We start from the raw sequence: 21,980 nt of genomic DNA on the forward strand, positions 1-21,980 counted from the left end.
TCCCTGAAGCTGTTGAAAGCACTGGAAAACTGTCGAACAAAAACGACAATACAGAGAGTAAGTCAATAAGTTAATTTCAAAGACCAAAGCTGACACTGGGCCATGTTACGTTCAACATTCCAGATCTGTTAACATCGGGACTGGACGACGACTCAACGATCCCACAAACTCACGGATATTACAAAGATTTTTGAAGATATTGCGGTCGTTACTGCGTGGCCACAGATATGTTTAAGTCCATATATAGCGAGGTATGCAGGCTTTGTTTAATATCGAACTTGGTAAGAAATTAAAGAGAGATTTCGAAGAGGCGTCATCTGGACTTTTTTATCTGCCAGCTGACCAATATAAATGTCTAAAGCAGATTTTAAATACACTAAATATAGTTTGAAACGCTCCATTAGAAACATAAGCACATACACGAGAGCCATTGTAACTGGAAAATGACTGCGTATTTGACCTCTACTCAGTTTCTGCACACAATAACAGCACTTAGTCCACTCACAACAGACCTTGGACACAAAATGAGTCACAATTACGCATGACTTTTCAATTGATAAAACCCAGCTGCGTGTTTGCGGTAACATTATGAATGGACTGGAGTACTTGTCCATTGGTTAGAAAATGGATATTGTCAGTAATATATTTGATCCATACTTCAGCATTTTTAAACCCATCAGGAGCAGTGGACAGGGTCATTTCTGACAAGACAATTATGGACAAATTGAATTGAACTTTACAACAAAACAAGATAACAGTATTTTTAATGGAAGACTAGACTGAATCTAAATGCAACAATGAACGTAACACACCGGCATTCGCTAACTCAAAGCAGCTACGCTAGCAACGGCAGCCACGCAAATTTACCTTCGGACAAGAACTTACCAGATGAAACAGGATGCTACGAACAACTCCTCATCTCCACCGAAGTGTTCCTAACCTTGGGAATCATCAGTTTGCTCGAAAACATTTTAGTCGTGGCCGCTATCATCAAAAACAAAAACCTCCACTCTCCAATGTACTTTTTCATCTGTAGCTTAGCCGTCGCCGACATGCTAGTTAGCGTCTCCAATGCTTCAGAGACGATCGTGATAGCGCTAATAAATGGCGGTACTGTCACGATTCCCGGAACTCTTATACGAAGCATGGATAACGTTTTCGATTCGCTGATTTGCAGTTCACTTTTAGCATCCATTTGTAGCCTTCTTGCTATTGCTGTTGATCGGTACATTACGATTTTCTACGCGCTGAGGTACCACAACATTGTAACAATTCGTAGGGCTATGCTTGTGATTAGTGTCATTTGGACAGTTTGTACTATTTCCGGGATTTTGTTTATTATTTATTCTGAAAGTATGACGGTTCTCATTTGTCTTATTACGATGTTTTTTACCATGCTAGTTCTCATGGCGTCATTGTATGTGCATATGTTTTTGTTAGCGAGGCTGCATATGAAACGCATCGCAGCGTTGCCGGGGAATGCACCAATCCAACAGCGTGCTAACATGAAAGGAGCTATAACGCTAACGATTCTGCTAGGTGTTTTTGTGGTTTGCTGGGCGCCGTTTTTTCTCCATCTGATTCTGATGATCACTTGTCCCAGGAACCCTTACTGCACCTGCTTCATGTCGCACTTCAACATGTATCTGATCCTCATCATGTGCAACTCCGTCATCGACCCCATCATTTATGCTTTTCGAAGTCAAGAAATGCGGAAAACTTTTAAGGAGATATTTTGCTGTTCACATGCTTTTTTGTGCATTTAAATCCTGGATCATTCTTCTACAAGTGGACAATAGCGTTACCACGGCAACAACATCCACTTAAAAGTGGAACTTTTTCAGTAGCAAGGTCATCGTCATCTGTTCTTCTAGTTATTGCTTTGCCTGAAATGTTCCACAGTATTGCACTGACGCATCTGTGTAGCCTTTGTTGCATTGTGGGTGTTTTTAGTGCTCAACATTATCTTGAAAATCATGCCTTAAAGTTACACAGTGCAAGTTTAAAAGCACACATCCAACATCGTATAAAAAAAAAAAATGTAACTTGGTGAAATGTGGTGTGGTGCAGTGGATTAGACATCTGACTGAGAACCATAGGATTGCCAGTTTGTATCCTGCCTGAAAACATGATGTGTGTGGATGGAAGGGCATCTGGTAAAACATAAATAAAAAACTGCTAAACTGACATGGACAACCAATGCAGTTTGGGATTTGAACCATCAACCTTTTATCAGAATTGTTTACATCTCAAGGAACTAAATATTTCAATGAGGACAACATACTGGTGGCTGTGGATGGAAGGGCATCTGGTATAAAAGGACATTTCACCAAACCAAAATCAACAACTCTGTGACATCCTAACAGTTTGGGATTTGAACACTTTTTTACAAAGCCACTGTAACTTGCTTTAACCAGAAATGTCGTATTGGACCTTTTTTTGCAAAATGGAAAATTGGAATAAAAACATTTCAAGGATTAAAACAACTGAATAAAGTATTTTTGTAGATTAACAAAGGTCCTTTCAGAAGAGCGAGGGCTCTGCCTGCATTATTAGACCACTAACTGGACAGATAGAAGTCTTGTTCTAGTCCTGTACTTGTTTTCCTTGTTGCCATTTTATAATTGAAGATCAGAACTTAAATTTGAAATATTTTTGTTGCTTTTGGTGAATAGATATTTTCATTGGATCCAAACTGGAATCAAACCACAGAAGGACATTTTGATTTTTTCAGTTTGGAGTTTTCAAATAATTTTATTTATTTTTTTATTGAGTTATGAAAGCACTACGGAGAGTCTTCAAGGACAATCACAACTGAATGGAAGAGTTATAAATGTGAATTAATTGCATAACATCTGCTTGAACAATCTGTCAAAACAATCTATACAAAAATAATGCCTGTGTTGGGCATGGGCTGAAGAAATCAAATTCACTTTCTACCATGTTATAACATTCTTCAAAAACCTGCCTGAAGAGGCTTTAAATGTCATCCATGCATGTTTGAGTCATTTAGTGATCTCTTCACGGCACTATTCAAATGCTCCCTACGACAATTCTCCATAAATATACAAAAGCAGGATGCAAAAATGGGGGAGAGGGTGAAAAGTGAAACTGTTAAAACTAAAGTGAAACATATTAACACATTGTTTTGGGTGAATATGGTATTTTCAAATCAATAAAAGGGAACATGGTGATCTAAATATCTTATGTGTTACAGTTAATACCTCATAGACATAAATTATCCCCTTTTTAAAAGTAAAACAGACAACAGCAAAAAACTTAACTCAGTCTAAACTGGTTTGAACCAGTCCAGATGACTGTATTCTCTGAAGATGATCTATTATTTTAATAACACAAGTCCAACCAGGGATGTGTTTTTGTCACTTGGAAACCAACCAGAGAAACAGGCATCTTTTCAAAAATCCTTCTCTACGGCCATCTTTAATTCAGCAACTTTGGGTGTTTGGGTCAACCTCAGCTCATTTAAAATTTAAAGTCTTAATTCTGTTTAGGACTTGGTCTCGTCTCTGGTCTCATCTCTGGTCTCATCTCTTGTCTCTGGCTTGGTCTCTAGTCCGGTCTCTGGTCAAATTGTTTTGATCTCAAGTGCAATTTCAAGTCAAACTGCTATCTTAAATGTATTTATGTTTAATTTGTCTTAAAATGGTATTTCAGACTACCTCCATATTTGTCGTCAAATGGTGAAAACATGTTGTGATCAAATGTTTTATCTTATATTGTAAAATTATCTAGTTTATATATTAAAGTTGCACTATGTAACTTTTCTGGTGGCAAGTTGCAGCTTTCTTGTCAAAAACGCCTGAATCTAAGTTTTCGCTATATTCAGTGGCCTCTGACATTTCAAGTACTATGTAACATCACATTGGACTGCCCTGATTACAGCCAGTTGTTTCTGATTACAAACACCTGACTGATGGGGTGGAGTTTAAACTGTGAATCCTGTTAGACCAATCACACTGTTCCTTATGCCTCCAGACCCCACCCCTCCTCCCCCCTCACAGTCCTCATTAGTCATCCAGACCCTGCCCCTCCTCCGCTCTCACTCTCCCCTTTAGTCCTCCAGACCTCCTCCTCTCCCTCACTCTCCCCTTTAGTCCTCCAGACCTCCTCCTCCCACACTCTCCCCTTTAGTCCTCCAGACCTCCTCCCTCACTCTCCCCTTTAGTCCTCCAGACCTCCTCCTCCCTCACTCTTCCCTTTAGTCCAGGCAGTTTAACAGGTCTGTTTGAAATATGCTTGAGGGCAGAGTGCAATGTCTAATTTGTCCCATATTTTAGGTGTAAATTCTGTTTGCATTTCCCTCTCAGCTCATGTTCTCTGTAACTCTATTTGTAATAGATCATATATTATTTGAATTACGTGTGCCAATCAGACGAGTGTTATTATTTGTGTTTGTGAAGCAAAAAGAGCTCATTAAATGTTTTATATTTTGATAAAAGAAGTTAACAGTATAAATATTTTGTACATAGTTAAAAAAGATGAACAGGGAGGACTTGTAAATATTGATTGTGGTAAATGCATAGTTTTTCTTGTTCAGACCTGGCATTAACTTTAATATGTGTCGAAACTACTTCTCAAAAATTTGACCAGATTTAAAAAAAAAAAAAAAGATTCTGCCTGTTTGTAGAGGTCTAAACTACACGGTTAGCAACTTTTACACAGAATAAAACCCAGTGGAAACACAGGGTGGGCATCTGACACGCAGGGACATTTGAAGATGTTTGTAGAGGTCTAAACTACAGGGTTATCATGTTTTCGTTTGTAAAAAGTGTATTTTGTTGTTTACACAGAATATTGTACTTTACTGTTGCAGTGACTCAAATGGTGATTTGATTTTGCCATTGTGCCGCTCTGTCACTCAACCTCAGGATCAGCTGAAGCATTTACATGTTTATGCTGCTAGCAACACAAAATGCTACAGGCCTGGTGTATGTAAATGTTGCCATAGCATGTTGCCTTTCCTTGCACAGATCAGGGAGTTTTATTTTACACATTTGAAGCCTGTTTTTCACCGAAGTGGTTGTATTTCTTGCCTTGTGTACAGATATATGTTACCTGTTGTGTCTGATTGTGTTATTGTGAAATTTGGAGCTTTGAGCTGTATTAAGTAAAATGGTCAAAAACAAACTAAATGTTTACACGCAGAGCACTGGGGCTACAAGGAACTGACAGACGCACACACCAGTGGAACAGTTTAAAGTGGAACTAACCTATTCAACTGTGTACATGCTGTTTTAGTAGTATTATCTACTCTTTTAGTGCCTAAGTTAGGGTTGTCAACAGGGCTGGCCCAGCCTATAAGCAGACTAAGCAGCTGCTTAGGGCCTCGAGGCCACTAGAGGGCCCCCAAGAGCCCTTACATTTACATTAAAAATTAAAATAATTTAATATATCAAGATTTGTTGGACCCAGGGCTTGTCTGTTTACAGCAGCCTAAATAACCCTCTAAAACAATTCCATTTATTTTATATCTATAGTAGCAAAATATCTGCTGCTGCTACATTTGTTTTGAGTCGTGCAGAGGTGAGGGCAGCTCTGTGTTTACACCGACATAATGTACCCGACAAAATGTAAATGTAAGACCACTGTCGCCAACTGGAACACATTAAAGTCCATCAGAGATGAAGTTAAAATGTCTAGAATTTTTTTTTTTTTTTTTGTGACTATGATACCTGTGACATTCTGGATGTTTTCAGTCTGATGTTGGTCATATAAATACAAATAGAGCCATAAATAGAGTCATAATGTTGTCAAATGTGAAGCATCAATAGCTGAGCCAGGAGGCCTCCGCTGTCATGGGGCCACAGAGACAAATTCAGCTTAGGGCCCCCTGAAAGCTAGGACCGGCTCTGGTTGTCATAAGTATCAGGTACAATCAGGTACTAGTCAATGCTGAAACTAGTATCAAAACTAGACTAGATTAGACAAAATATATGCCCATGGACCACTATGAACCTAGTGAACACTGAGGGATTACACACATATAACACACATGGAATAGAACACAAAATACCAACATTTATTGCTGAAAGTCACGTAGTGTGTTTTTATTATCATCGTGGAATCAGAATTGGGTGGAGTTTAGGTGTTTAGTCCCACTTTAAACATATAGCATTATAACAATCTGATTTCAATATTCTCAATAAAATAAAAATAATAAATGCACTTCTAAAGAATGTCCAATCATGTGAATTGTTTTGTTGTAAATTTTACCGCAGCCAATGTTGAAATAATGGTATAATTGTGAGAAATTTATGTAAACAAAAATGCAAAACCAAAAGAATGTCTGTGCTGGGTTTAACAGTAGGTCACTTTTTTTGCCAAAAAATAGACTTAATGTATTTAATTTGAGCTCTGTTTACTGCACTGAAAATATTTGTCCTCACTGTGAGTGGGCTTGCATCTCCACAAACCTGACTCTTATTGGATCTCCTGCTTCTTTTCATGGAAATTTTGTTCCTTTAGCTGTAATGTTACATGTAAAAGTTACATACTGTTCCTTTACTAAAGTTTGAATTCTCTGCTTATTTTGCTGTTGGGACTGAAAGCTGGCTTTTGTTCACAATACACTCACCTGAAGGATTATTAGGAACACCATACTAATACGGTGTTTGACCCCCTTTCACCTTCAGAACTGCCTTAATTCTACGTGGCATTCAACAAGGTGCTGATTCATTCTTTAGAAATGTTGGCCCATATTGAGGAGCATCTTGCAGTTGATGGAGATTTGTGGGATGCACATCCAGGGCACATCCCAAAGATGCTCTATCGGGTTGAGATCTGGTGACTGTGGGGGCCATTGTAGTACAGTGAACTCATTGTCATGTTCAAGAAACCAATTTGAAATGATTGGAGCTTTATGACATGGTGCATTATCCTGCTGGAAGTAGCCATCAGAGGATGGGTACATGGTGGTCATGAAGGGATGGACATGGTCAGAAACAATGTTCAGGTAGCCCGTGGCATTTAAACGATGCCCAGTTGGCACTAAGGGACCTAAAGTGTGCCAAGAAAACATCCCCCACACCATTACACCACCACCACCAGCCTGCACAGTGGTAACAAGGCATGATGGATCCATGCTCTCATTCTGTTTACGCCAAATTCTGACTCTAGCATTTGAATGTCTCAACAGAAATCGAGACTCATCAGACCAGGCAACATTTTTCCAGTCTTCAACTGTCCAATTTTGGTGAGCTTGTGCAAATTGTAGCCTCTTTTTCCTATTTGTAGTGGAGATGAGTGGTACCCGGTGGGGTCTTCTGCTGTTGTAGCCCATCCGCCTCAAGGTTGTGCGTGTTGTGGCTTCACAAATGCTTTGCTGCATTCCTCGGTTGTAACAAGTGGTTATTTCAGTCAACGTTTCTCTTCTATCAGCTTGAATCACTCGGCCCTTTCTCCTCTGACCTCTAGCATCAACAAGGCATTTTCGCCCACAGGACTGCTGCATACTGGATGTTTTTCCCTTTTCACACCATTCTTTGTAAACCCTAGAAATGGTTGTGCGTGAAAATCCCAGTAACTGAGCAGATTGTGAAATACTCAGACCGGCCCGTCTGGCACCAACAACCATGCCACGCTCAAAATTGCCTCACCTTTCTTTCCCATTCTGACATTCAGTTTGGAGTTCAGGAGATTGTCTTGACCAGGACCACACCCCTAAATGCACTGAAGCAACTGCCATGTGATGTGATTGGTTGATTAGATAATTGCATTAAGGAGAAATTGAACAGGTGTTCCTAATAATCCTTTAGGTGAGTGTACATGTTCTAGATTAAACTGTACATTTCAGAATTTGGGGGTTAAAATGTAAAAAAAAAAAAATGGTCCAAGTCTTAGACTGTATATATAAATGGACATAGCTAACCTGCTAGCAGCCACGTTCCAAATAGGATGTGATCATCGACGTGCTTCTAGCTCCATCGACTACCAGCCTCGTCATTTTGGTCTTAAATGTTCGTATTAACCCGCTCTACATGATCCTGGTGGTTTTATTTCACTATTGTGTCCATAAATCAAGATATGAACATTAATAAGAGACAAATCAGACATCCTCTTTCCTCGAGGTCCTTACCACTAGCATTAGCAACAGATTTGATTGACAGAGTTGCTCCCTGCTAAACCAGTGGTGTGGCTGGAAAAAGGCATTATCTGCAACAGCCTCGCTCCAGAATGGCTCTGGTTTCTATGATAATCGTAATCGTAATTCCAAATATGGAACTCTGCTCCAAAGTGAACTCTGTGGTGACTCACTTAGTCCACTTTTTTATACAGTCTATGGTCCAGACACATGAAGATGGATATGACCATTTTTATTGTCAATTTTTTTAATTAATTTGAACCAAGTAAATTATAATCAAACTTGTTTACCAATTCCGACCTAATCGTTTTAAAATAATCATATTTATATGGAGAAACCTTCCTCCTGTAGCCTCAGTCCTCTGCTCTTCTGTCTCTGAAATGCTTTGGTTTTGTGTCCACGACACTGTTACTGTGAATCTTTGCAGCAAAAATAAAACAACATACAGCGCCACCTACTGGTCTTTTATGTCTTGATTTCCTACATTGTGAATGTATTTTAATGGTCCATAGTAGTAAATCAGTTGGCAAAGGTTGCTATATTCTACTGTTCATGTGTCTTTTGGCAAGACACTTCATCCACCTCGCCTGTGAGTAGTCCTGGGATGTGATTATAGAGACTGTTGACACAGAAAGGCTGCCACATGTGTGTCAGCCTGTCCCACGGCGACTGTGGCTTGAAAAGTCTTATCCCAACACTTAATTTTAAGAGAGAGAAAGAGGGAGCGAGAGAAGGGGGAGGAGGAAAGAGACAGGGAGAAAGGAGAGAGACTGAAGGGGGGAGAGTAGGGACTGAATGACAGAGGAGGACAGAGAAGGGGGAGGGAAAGGAGAATGAGAGAGAAATTGAGGGAGAAGATAAGAGACAGAGAGAGAGGGGGTTGAAGAGAGGGAGCCCAGGAGACACGGGCAGGGCATCTGACACACAGAGTGCTGCTCTCTCCTTTATAATTTATTTATATTCCTTTAGATCCTTTATAATGAGTCTAATCACAGCTGCACATGCACAGTGTGAAAAACGTATTCAGAATGGTAAGTGTTTAATTAAATGTAATCTTTGCTCCACAGGTGTCGACTCAGTAAACAAGACTTAAATCATGTGTCACACTTTTACATTTATTCATTCAGATTCAGCCTTTTCGCTCGTAGAACTCCTGCTGTTTCAGGAGTTCTACGAACTGTTTCAGTGAAAGCTTCTATATTACTCAAAATTAATTCTTGTGAGCTTTAAGTCAAGTTCTAAAATTCCTTAAAAACAGACCTGGAGTTGTGTTTTGTTTCATTCACACATGTTTGAGTAACATTTTATTATTAGTCTGTCTACATCTCCAAAGCTCAAAATGCTCTGTTCCACTTTGTGACATCATGAGGTGGTAGTTTTCACTGTCTTTTACCTTTAGATCAGCAGATATTGGAAATTCTAGGGTTGAAGTTATCTAAATGTATGAAGTTCAAAAACGGACACCTTTGGTCAGAATGTATTATCTGTCCAAGGTGGGACGCTGGAATAGTCTCCCTTTAACCCTGAGAGCATGTAACACGTACAGTTCTTTTAAAGCTCAAATGAAAAACTGATCATGGTCAAACCAAACATGCATCATCTATAATGGTATATGTGACTTTAACTTTGCTATAGAAACATATTTACATGTTTGGGCAAATGTAATTGTCTTGAAAGGGCCAAACTGACTGAAATAATGACAATTATTTTGGCCCTTTTGTGACCCCAGCCCTTTGGGACAACGGATTGAAATGATCCTTTGGCTATAATCCAGTGTGTTTGAGTAACACTTTATTATTAGTCTGTCTACATTTAAGCTCAACATACTGACTTGTGATGTCATGAAGTTGTAGTTTCCAAGTTTAATAGCTATATTTTACCTTTAGTTCAGTAGATTTGCAACTCCAGAGCTGAAATTATCCAAATGATTCTAGAGAAGGTGTATGAAGTTTAAAAACACAGTGGAGCACTTCCTGTATTTCCACATGATGACAATGATGACATTACAAGGTGGAACAGAGTGTTTTCTGTTTGAGAGAAGAACTTAGCCTAAATATGCAGCGTTTGTGTGTTAAATGTGTGAATGAAACAAAACACATATCCAGGTGTGTTTGTGATGAGGAAACAACATTAAAACAGATAAAAAAAAACAGAGTAACGCACGCCCTTTAACCTCATCCTCAAATCATCTGTCCTGGTGCATTATCAGTATCTCCAGTATATCCATCTGCGAAAAACTGTTGCACTTCACAAAAAGTAAATAACTAAACCCAGAGCAGATGAGATGCACTGAGTTGGCGGTGTAGCGTCTCTGCGTTTCAAACATGGCCGCTCTCTGTGCAGCTCTCACTGTGATGATGTCGTGACCCTGGAAGTTACAGCCACAGCTCCATTTTCACTGTGCAGATGTTCTGTTTGTCGACTCTGCTCACGTTCCGCTGCTGTACGCTCTTTTATGACTTTATCCACACCTGAGGACCTGTCTCCGGCTCTGTGTCTCCGGCTCTGTGTCTCCGGCTCTGTGTCTCCGGCTCTGTGTCTCCGGCTCTGTGTCTCCAGCTCCTCTCCAGTTTCCTCATTTTAGGCCGATGCTTTCGCTGTCTGAGATTTTCATTATGGTCAAGTTGAGAATACACATATTGAATCGGCCCCATTTTACTTTCTCCTGAAGAATCTTCCCCCTCTCTCTGTAATTGCTAGTGTTAGGCTCGTCATTCAGACCTTAAATTGTTATTTTTAACCTGCTCTACATGATGCTGAGGTTTTTAATTCACCATTTTGTCTGTAAATGAAAACGTGAACATTAATATCAGACCCGTCAGGTGTGAATTCACTTGATTCATAAAGAAAATGTGATGCTGTTTGAATAAATAGCAGTAAACACACTGCTAAACTCCTCTCCTCCTGTATCGCACTAAACAGGCTCCTCCTCACCCCTCTCTCCTCTCCTCCTCTCTTCCTCACTCCCTCTCCTCTCTCCTTCCCCGCATTCCCTCCCTCTCTTCCTCTTGGAACCCCCCCTCTCTCCTCCTCCTTCTCTTCCTCACCTCCCTCTCTCCTCTCCTCATCCCCCTCCTCTCCCCCCCCGCTCCTCTCTTCCTCACCCTGTCTCTCTCCTTTCAGTTTATCCCCCCCTCCCCTCTCCTCCTCTCTTCCTCACCTCACACCCCCTCTCTCCTCTCTCCACTCTCCTCTCCTCCTCTATAAACCGGCTCCTCTTCCTCACACTCCTCCTGTATCACACTAAACCAGCTCCTCTTCCTCACACTAGACCAGCTCCTCTTCCTCACACTCCTCCTGTATCACACTAGACCAGCTCCTCTTCCTCACACTCCTCCTGTATCACACTAAACCAGCTCCTCTTCCTCACTCCTCCTGTATCACACTAGACCAGCTCCTCTTCCTCACACTCCTCCTGTATCACACTAAACCAGCTCCTCTTCCTCACTCCTCCTGTATCACACTAAACCAGCTCCTCTTCCTCACACTCCTCCTGTATCACACTAAACCAGCTCCTCTTCCTCACACTCCTCCTGTATCACACTAGACCAGCTCCTCTTCCTCACACTCCTCCTGTATCACACTAGACCAGCTCCTCTTCCTCACACTCCTCCTGTATCACACTAAACCAGCTCCTCTTCCTCACACTCCTCCTGTATCACACTAGACCAGCTCCTCTTCCTCACACTCCTCCTGTATCACACTAAACCAGCTCCTCCTCCTCACACTCCTCCTGTATCACACTAGACCACTGTACCTCTTATAAACCAGGACTAAACAAGGACTCTCTTCCTCCACCCACCCCTTCTTCACTCATCCCTCTCCCTTTCCTCCTAATTCCTCTCTCTCTTTTCCTCTTCCACACCTCACTTCCTCATCTCTCTTCTCCTCCTCTTTCTCTTTCCACTCCCCCTCTCTTCCCTCACCTCCTCTCTTCCTCACCCGCATTTCTCTCCTCTCTCTTTTCTCTTCCTCCCCCTCTCTATTTCCTCTCCTCCCCTCTTGCTCACAGCCCCTCTCTCTCGCTCCTCTCCTCCTCCCCCCTCTCTCTCCCTCCCCTCTACTCCTCCTCTCCTAATGTCCGAATTAGACCGGGACACTGGAGACTTGTTTCTGATCGTCATCCATCATGGACTTGTGTGAACTTGTGCGCTCGATTCAATTTTATGTGTTTGTCGTTGTCATGACAATAAATAGCATTAGATAAGATCAAATCTGACTAAACAGAATGAAAAAGAAGAGCAAAAACAAAACTAAACAAGGACAAAGCCAGGGCTAAAGCAGAACTAAACCAGGACCGAACCAGAACCAAGCCAGGACTAAACAGGACTAAAACAGAACGAAACCAGCACTAAATCAGGACTAAACCAGCACTAAATCAGGACTAAACCAGGACTAAATCAGGACTAAACCAGACCTAAACCTGGACTAAACCAGGACTAACCCAGAACTAAACCAGGACTAAACCAGAACTAAACCAGGACTAAACCATGACTAAAGCAGGACTAAACCAGGACTAAACTAGAACTAAACCAGGACCAAACCAGGACTAAACCAGACCTAAACCAGGGACTAAACGAGAACTAAACAAGGACCAAACCAGGACTAAACTAGAACTAAACCAGAACCAAACCAGGACTGAACTAGCTACTGAGCTACAAGACTCTATTTTAACTAATATAGGAGCTTTAAATATGGACTTTACACCTCCGCAGCTTTAAGTTATATTATTAACATTTAAAATAAAATAAAATAAAATATGAACTGGAAAGGAAGGGCATCTGACATTTCAGTACATGTTTGTATAGGTATAAACTACAGGTACAGTAGATTTTTCCCTATAGAAAGGTATTTTGGGTCATAGATTATAATAATACAATTTTAACAGCATTTTTGTGCTTTGTCTGGAATGTTCCACAGTATGGTATTAAAATAATGCATTTAGTGTTTTTTATTGCTCAAAATAACTTCTTATTGCCTTCTTACTGTGAACTGACTCCTCTACACAGACCTGACCTGAAGTATCAATATCTCCACGGAGATAAGCAGGTGATGACCCTACCCCAAAAAGTTACATAGTGAACCTTTAAGTTTGAAGTCAAATTTGAGTAGTTTAAAGGTCCTATATTACAAAAAATAGACTCTTGTAGCTTTAAGTCATGTTCTAACACTGTGACCTCATCAAACAACAAAACAGACCTGGAGTTGTGTTTTGTTTCATTCACACATGTTTGAGTTACACTTTATTATTAGTCTGTTACATCTCCAAAGCTCAAAATGTGACGTTCCACCTTGTTCCACCTTGTTCCACCTTCCAGCTACTTTTACCTTTAGTTCAGTAGAGATTGGAAATTCCAAGCACTGAAATCCTCCAAATGATGATAGTGAAGTGTGTGGAGTTTAAAAACACAGTGGAGCACTTCACATCACATGACATCACAAGGTGGAACAGAGTGTTTTCAGTTTGAGAGAAGAACTTAGCCTAAATCTACAGGGTTTGTGTGTTAAATAAAATAAAACACAACTCCAGGTCTGTTTTCTGCCGAGGAAACTACATTATAACACAGAGAATAGTGAAACATGAACCCTTTAAGAAACAGAAAAATGTATCATCTTAGTCCTTGAGCGTATCTCTCCTGATGTTTCTGCCCACTCACAGTCGCAGGGACACGGCGGCCTCGTGTTCAATGACTCTTCAGTAAATTCATATTAAGCCAATTAAACCAAACCGATCATTTATTTGTGTGGAGCAGATGGGGCCTTATTATCTCACCATTACACAATAGTCCACCACATCATGTGAAATGTGCTTTTCAAATGGGAAATGGATTCAAGTGCATCTGACACAAACATAGTTAACACCATTATATTTAAGACTGTAGTAAAAATCTTTCCTAGTCTTGTATAGTTTTCTCATTTTACTTTTAATTTATCATCATTAGTCTGATCTAAACTATTGTGTAAGTTAGACAAGTTATGACCCATCCTTATGAACATTTATGTAATGTGACCAGGATATATATATATATATATATATATATATATATATATATATATATATATATATATATATATATATATATATATAATATATATATATATATATATATATATATATATATATATATATATATATATATATATATATATATATATATATATATATATATATATATATATATATATATATATATATATGTGTGTGTGTGTGTGTGTGTGTGTGTGTGTGTGTGTGTGTGTGTGTGAGCTTGAGGGTTCTGGGCAGTACTTTTCTGAACTGAAATGTCTCATGTTTTTCCTGGGATCTGTTGTAGCCACTCCTCCAATTTGGGGGTTACTGCACCACTGGTACCTTCGCCTTCCAGGTCTTCTCCACGTCTTCTTTGAGCTTCTGGTATTTCTCTAGTTTCTCATGTTCAGGTACTATCCATAGACTGTATAAAGAAGTGGACTAAGGGAGTGTGACGTCACCCACAGCATTCAGCTTTGGCAATTCTAACCGTGAGTATCATAGCAACCAAAGAGCCAATCCAGAGTGAGGCTGTTGAAGGTGAAGCCACTTCTCGCCTGCTCCGCTGGTTTGACAGGGGGCGAGCGCTTAGCAACACTGTCACTGTCATTGAAGTCAATGGGCCGTGCTCAATGGCGCATGTTGCGAGTTTAGCTTTTAGCGGCTAAGTACATCCGGTCCTACCTTGCCCATCAACGATGCACTGTGGAGTTGCCCCCTATGAGACTTTGCGCAAGGTTCAGTCCTGGTTCAATCCTCGGTTAGATTTAGTTTAGAGCAGTTTAGTGATTTTGAGGGTTATTCCTAGTCTGTAGTGGACCGTAGCTTAGATATGCTTTAGACCTAGTTTAGTCCTGGTTCAGTCGTGGTTTTATCCTTGTTCAGTCCTGGTTTAGTTCTGGTTCAGTCCTCAGCTAGACCTGGTTTGGGGCAGTTTAGTGCTTTTGGGGGTTGTTCTTGGCCTGTAGCGGACAGTAGCCTAGATGTCCTTTAAGGTCCTTTAGTCCTTCGAGTTGGACCTTTTTTTGACTGAATACTACAGAATAAAGTTTTGTTTGGATCCACACATCTGCAGGAAATGTTGTAAAACAGTCAATATTTGGAAGTGTTTGTGAGTGCTCCCTTTTTGTTTATGCTCCAGTTTGGGCCCTGTGTTTTAATCTCACCTCTGATTCAGTCTGGTTACACATCCACTGTGGCCTGGTCTCAGTAAAAGCACATTAACCTTTTGTGAGGGAAATTGATTTTTCAGAGGAGTAGATGACAAAAACAAAATTATTCTGAAAAAGTGTAAAAAATTCCTTGAAAAACATGCGTCTCTCCAAAAATCTGACCTGTAACTTGACCTGGTGTTGGTGACTTTCCAGTCTCTGTGGAGATTGTTGAATGCCATACCGTGAAACATTTTAAGAAAGCATCAAACACCTTCAGAAGTTTCACAGCGCATATGAATTGATAACAGTTTTTAATCAAGGTCAAACAGTGCAGACATACTGCCTAAATAAATATTCTGGTTGTTTAGGTGGTTTAGTAACTCAGCTAACTCAGCAACTAGATGCACTACTGTCTGAAGTTCTGTTCCTGAAGATAAACTTTAATCTGAGCTTTGTTTTAACACAATCTGGCCAGAAACAACTGATTTAGCTGGAACTACAACAGGTGAGCTGATTTGTGCTGTTAAAGTCCATCTCAAATTACGTTACAGTCAGCCAGCTAGCTAGCATTAGCCAACACTTTTTCTATCACTCCCACCTTTTGGCTGAAAATCAAACTCCTAAACAGGACCATGAACGCTCGAACTGATCACAGGCTCCTGAAAATGTGCTGTTTAAATCCATTTTGTTTGTTTTTTTTCTTGAGTTTTCAGTTAGTCAGAGGTTATTATTCTTGTTGGATGGTTTAAAGCCTTAAAAACAACCATGGTTCATTTGTTGCTATGGCGACGCGCATGGGTCAGCTAACACTTATGAGTTATAGCTTTTAATGCAATTTCCAGTGAGACAATGGAAGAAAATGCATTTATGTATTGTATCTGTTTTATTCAAATGTCAATAAAAATGCCACAGTCAGAATGCAGGACAATGGGACACAGAAGTGAAGAAGGCCAATTATACAAAGTAACTCCCACACTGTAAAAGCCAGAGAGGGATTTAAAGGGCAGTCATCGACAAATATTATATCCAGTTTGTCATGTTATGTAAATGTGTCAAACATTTAAAAGGTGCACTACCTGCTTTTTATGGTCTAAAAAATGTGAAAAACAGAACATTTTAATCGGTTTGCAGTGGTAAGAGGTTATTCCTCGCTTACCTTATGCATTCAGATCAGCCTAATTATTCTCCACAGTGAGTTTATAAGCACTTTTCACAACTTTCACAGACCACTTTGGGTTAATGGGTGAATGGCTTGACGTGAGTAATTTCTTGGACCACCATTTTATAGTTCTACTACTTCAGATCAGAGAGAGGCATTTAGGTTTAAACCAACTGAATTTTAGCTTTGAAACTGGCAACACAATTTGTGAGTCTGCTTTAAAACACCAAATTATAACAAAAACAACATAACCATCATGTCCAATGTATTTTGTGATTAAGAATAAATCAGCATTACATTTGTTATCAGTAAGACCTATATTTGATTGGAGCCTCATATCTGAGCACACAGCTGGTTCGCTGCTTTTAAGCTGGCTGTTTGTTCATGGCTGAACATATTATCTTCTGAGCGTCTGCTGCACAAAACAGAGACCATCTAAAACCAGGACAGAACATTTAGCATCACAATGTAACAACAGCATCATGTTTTACATCATCGGATTTAAAGTCCATACGACAGGGTTAGACTCTTCATTTCACTGAAACATACAGTGGGTACGGAAAGTATTTAGTCCCCCTTAAATTTGTCACTCTTTGTTATATTGCAGACATTTGCTAAAATCATTTAAGTTCATTTTTTCCTCATTAATGTACACACAGCGCATATTGACAGAGAAACACAAAATTGTTGAAATTTTTGCAGAATTATTAAAAAAGAAAAACTGTAATATCATACAGTCATAAGTATTCAGTGTTTAGTCGAAGCACCTTTTGAGCTTATACAGGCATGAGTCTTTTTGGGAATGATGCAACAAGTTTTTCACACCTGGATTTGGGGATCGTCTGCCATTCCTCCTTGCAGATCCTCTCCAGTTCTGTCAAGTTGGATGGTGAATGTAGGTGGACAGCCATTTTCAGGTCTCTCCAGAGATGCTCAATTGGGTTTAAGTCAAGGCTCTGGATGAGCCATTTAAGAACAGTCACGGAGTTGTCCTGAAGTCATTCCTTCTTTATTTTAGCCGTTTGCTTAGGGTCATTGTCTTGTTGGAAGGTGAACCTTCGGCCCAGTCTGAGGTCCTGAGCACTCTGGAGAAACCCCTTTACTTGGCTGCATTCATCTTTCCTTTGATTGCAACCAGTCGTCCTGTCCCTGCAGCTGAAAAATACCCCCACAGCATGAAGCTGCCACCACCATGCTTCACTGCTCTTCAGGCAGTTCCTTTGACCTTATGATTCTCATTTGCTCTGACATGCACTATGAGCCGTAAGGTCTTATATAGACAGGTGTATGTGTGATAGGTTAAAAGGGTACTCTATGCCCCTAATACTATGCTCTATTCTTATACACAGTGGTGTGTAATAATATGATTTCATGCTAAAAGAAAATAGTTAAAAACAGTAAAAGGTTTGCTATAAATAGCAATTTACATAAGCCTTAAAAACATTAAGGCACATTTGGTGCTAGGCCATGGAGAGACTTCACAAGCAGAGCTTCTTTAAAGTCTATTTTCTGAGCCACAAGAGCCAGTACAGAAACCTAAGCACAGGACACATGTGCTCGTACTTCCTGGTTCTAGTCAGGACCCGAGCAGTCTTAATGCTCGTTTGGAGAGGCCAGTGAGCAGGCTGTTACAGAAGTCTAACCTACTGGAGATAAATGCATGGATAAGTCTCTCCAAGTCTGGTTTTGACAGTATACCTTGGATGGTAAAAAGCTGCAGATGTTATTGATTTGACTGGTCCATATTCACCTGCTGCCAGTGAGACATAGATCTGGTGGTAGGACACATTATTGCTGTGTATTAACTGACCTAACGGCAGCATGTAGAGATTGAACAACTGGGTTTGACCCCTGGGTCACCCCACAGGTCAGGGACATTTTATCTGATACACATTTTCCAATTTCAACAAAGTACTCCCTGTTTTCTAAATAGGACTTGAACCAGTTTAGTGCTGTACCAGAGATGCCCACCCAGTCCTCCAGTCCAGACCCGGTTTAGCCCTGGATTAGACCTGGAATAGTGTTGTTATAGACCCGGTTTAGCCCCAGTGGAACTGTGAAAGCCAAATCTTCTCTTTGGTGGTTCTTGGAGTGAAAAGTTTGAGACACATTGAAGTATTTTATTGTTTATTGCATTGATGTTATGACACCATTGGCCTGTTACATGATGAGTTTATTACATTTAACAGTGGTTATCTGTGTTATCTGTGGCTACATACCTCATTTGGCTGGAGGGATATGAGGGGAAAGTAAGGTAAATGTATGAACGGACATTTGGACATCTGACTGTGTGAAATATAAAATGTTTTACAAGTCCCATGTTGAGTTAGCACAGTGCTGTTGTGTTTGGAGCCAGCACAGAGTCTTCAGGTTTGAGTGTAAGTGATGACCTGTCTCACCTCCAATGCACAGAGAGGTTTGGTAAACAAGACATTAGCAGTCTGGATACAGCATCTCAATTTAAAGTTAGGAAACGTAGAATATCAAGCTGGGATTGTGTCTTTAAATATTTTGTGAATTTATTTTAGACGGCTATACGAAGCAGAGCACATTCAAGTTTTTGTATTTTTGTGGATCCAACGTTCACCACAGCAGCCGCCGCACAGGACTCAGCACAACTATTGATTTAACACAAACAGTCACTGCAAAAGCAAATGGAACAAAGATTGAACCAGGACTGAACCAGGACTGAAGTGGAATTATAAGGATTAAACCAGAACTGGACCAGGACTAAACTGGTGTTAGTCTTTATTTATTAGAAGGGACAATGTACAGAGACATTATGCTCATAAAACAGAGATGATCTGCACCAGATTATAGCTAAACAGCTAGTTTTCATCTGCAGTCCCTGACAAACAATAGAAAAAAATTACACAGTGGAGATTAACATAATAATAAAAGACAATAATCATTAATTCCTATTAGTCAGTGCATGCATTACATAGTAAAAGACATACATTTCATATTAATTGCATATTATAACAAAGGAATAAAAAACAGTTATTTCAATGCTGACAAGTCTGACTAGCCCATAACCATTTTTTGAGTTCTTTGGAAAAGGAATCATAATTTGATAGGCTCTTTATTTCATTTGGAAGATGGTTCCATTCTTTTATTGCAGTGTATGAAAAGGCTGATTGTGCAAATGCAGTGTGTGTGTCAGTATGTTGCACATGAGTGTGCGCGTCAGTATGTTGCACATGAGTGTGTGTGTCAGTATGTTGCACATGAGTGTGTGTCAGTATGTTGAACATGAGTGTGTGTGTCAGTGTGTTGCACATGAGTGTGTGTCAGTATGTTGAACATGAGTGTGTGTGTCAGTGTGTTGCACATGAGTGTGTGTGTCAGTGTGTTGCACATGAGTGTGCGTGTCAGTGTGTTGCACATGAGTGTGCGTGTCAGTGTGTTGTGATGTATGTGTGACATGGAGATTATATAGTAATTATTCACAGTCCTCAGGGTTGGGAGCACAACTACTGCTAGTGCTGGGTCTTATGACAAAAACATATTCACTGTTTAATTTCCTCATTTTGATCAATCACAATCTTCAATAGATTTTGTCTCATTAAAGTGGAACAAACACTAAATCCACTTTTTACTACCAAACTGTGCATATGGTGCATATTCTACTGTTACCAGTCTTCTGTTGGCAACATTAGTACAAACTAGGTACATTTGCAGCTTTCAAGTCAAAAACACCCAGTGTGCACTGCCTTCGGTGGCCTCTGCAGTTTCAAATAGTATATGATACAACATATGACTGCCCCCATCATAGCCAGGTGTTTATGATTAAAACACCTTAAAGGGTGGAGTTCAAACTGTAGATACCTCTAAGACCAATCACACTGTTTCTTATAAATCCCAGTCACTCTTCCTTTAGTCCTCCAAACCTCGCCCCTGCCCCTCCTCACTCTCCCCTTTAGTTCTCCAGACCTCGCCCCTCCTCCCTCTTCACTCTCCCTAAAGGACTTTAGGTACTGCTCAGTTTAGTACCTTTGGAAACATGGTCGTGGCCGGAGTTTAGGCCAAATAAAAATAGCCTTTAAATATCACTTTCTTGTACATAAACAATACAGACGTTAAACCAGTGCCATTTAAAACACAAATAGTTACATTTCTTAATCCACATAAAAAATATACCCATCTGACCTACAGAACTGTAAGATTAACCACAATCGAATGGGTGGAATGGATTTGAATGCAATTTATGAAGTACAGTATCATAAATTCCTCCACAAACAACACAACAATGTCCTCTTATTCTGCGTAACACCGCTCCCCCTGAGGTTTAGATCTGTACAAACAGGTTCTGAAAGTCATTCTTGTATTAGTTTGTCTGTTTATATTTCACTCTTTTGTCAGTTCTCCTAAAATGTGAACTATGAACAGAATCCATGTGACTCCCAGATCCAACCCAGGACCTGCTCGTAACATTTCACCTCGATGAGTTTCTGAGAGGGACCAAAGGCTAAAGAAATAAGAAACTTGAGCTGGCATCAGATGTGTTCTTGGTCCAGTGCAGTGAGGGTGTAGTGTGATACCACGAGCACAGAGAGAGCTGTTTATGTGTCATAATGTAAACAGCGATAATGTACACTATAAATCTATCAGGGAATTTGCATCAGTCAGACTGAAGATTTGTTGACCTGATTTATGACCTATTCTGAAACATGGACTTTTCAGAGCTTTTAATCATGTTCTTGTCATTTATTCTCATTGAGCCTCTGAAGTTGCATTTGGAGTGATTCATGTTTGACTAATCTTTAATCTCCTGTGTTAAAGACGTCATTGTTCCGATCTACCCTCGTTTTCAGCTCTGCCGGTACACGCCCATTGTGACGTATGCATCCACTGTGACCTGCGTGCCCACTATGAAGTACATTGCCACTGTGAGGTACACACCCACTGTGACCTACACGCCTACTGGGCCTGCGCGCCCACTGTGACAGACACGCCCAGTGTGAGGTACTTCCTTCTCCAGTTTTACTTTCTTTTTAGGATTTAGCAGCATTGAGTCATTTTGGTACAAATGAAAAAAAAAAGTGCTTTCCACTAGTGTGATGTGCAGCTATCCATAGGGGGCACCGACCGCTTAACGGCACTTTGTTGTGATGATGTTTACAACATCGTCAGCTCCCATTGCGCAATGCAGTTTTCTAATGTGGAAGTCAGCAGATTTCTTTATTTTATTAAGTCGTTTTAGATGAATATTGTGATTTAAAATGTGTAAATTATAACATAATGATCCACAGGGGTCAGAGGTGAGAACTATAGAGACACAAGCACATCTTTAATACCTCTGTAATTACTGGGTCTATACATATGAAACAAAACCTGGTTCAAAAGTTCAACATCTTTACTGTCAGCAAGTTGAATACATTTAACTCCAAAGACGTGACTGTTGTCCATTTAAAACATAAGATGAAAAGGAGACTGTTTGGTTATTTCTTTCAAAATCAATGAATGCTAGAAACAAAAATTATGATATAAGTGATAAAATTACCAATGTTTAAAGGCAACAATTTTAGACCATTCAAAAGATATATATATATATAT

General features: G+C 40.0%; 1 protein-coding gene across 1 annotated transcript; it reads left to right on the forward strand.

The window, feature by feature from the left end:
• Nucleotides 1-797: 797 nt before the first annotated feature.
• On the forward strand, nucleotides 798-21,370 carry mc4r (melanocortin 4 receptor). Its single transcript, XM_033985641.1, has 3 exons — nucleotides 798-1,743; nucleotides 9,107-9,132; nucleotides 21,239-21,370. Exons 1-3 carry the CDS (start codon nucleotides 798-800, stop codon nucleotides 21,368-21,370), a joined length of 1,104 nt encoding a protein of 367 aa, XP_033841532.1.
• Nucleotides 21,371-21,980: the final 610 nt, after the last annotated feature.

The sequence above is a fragment of the Periophthalmus magnuspinnatus genome, chromosome 20 (genome assembly GCF_009829125.3).
Source record: "Periophthalmus magnuspinnatus isolate fPerMag1 chromosome 20, fPerMag1.2.pri, whole genome shotgun sequence".
Classification (NCBI taxonomy): Eukaryota; Metazoa; Chordata; class Actinopteri; order Gobiiformes; family Gobiidae; genus Periophthalmus; species Periophthalmus magnuspinnatus.

Excerpts from the sequence above, each read along its gene's own strand:
- mc4r (XM_033985641.1), top strand. The coding sequence starts at position 798 with ATGAACGTAACACACCGGCATTCGCTAACTCAAAGCAGCTACGCTAGC. Across the intron at positions 1,744-9,106 it reads TAAGGAGATATTTTGCTGTT|ACAGTGTGAAAAACGTATTC; the intron begins CACATGCTTTTT and ends AGCTGCACATGC. Across the intron at positions 9,133-21,238 it reads TGAAAAACGTATTCAGAATG|CTCTGCCGGTACACGCCCAT; the intron begins GTAAGTGTTTAA and ends CCTCGTTTTCAG.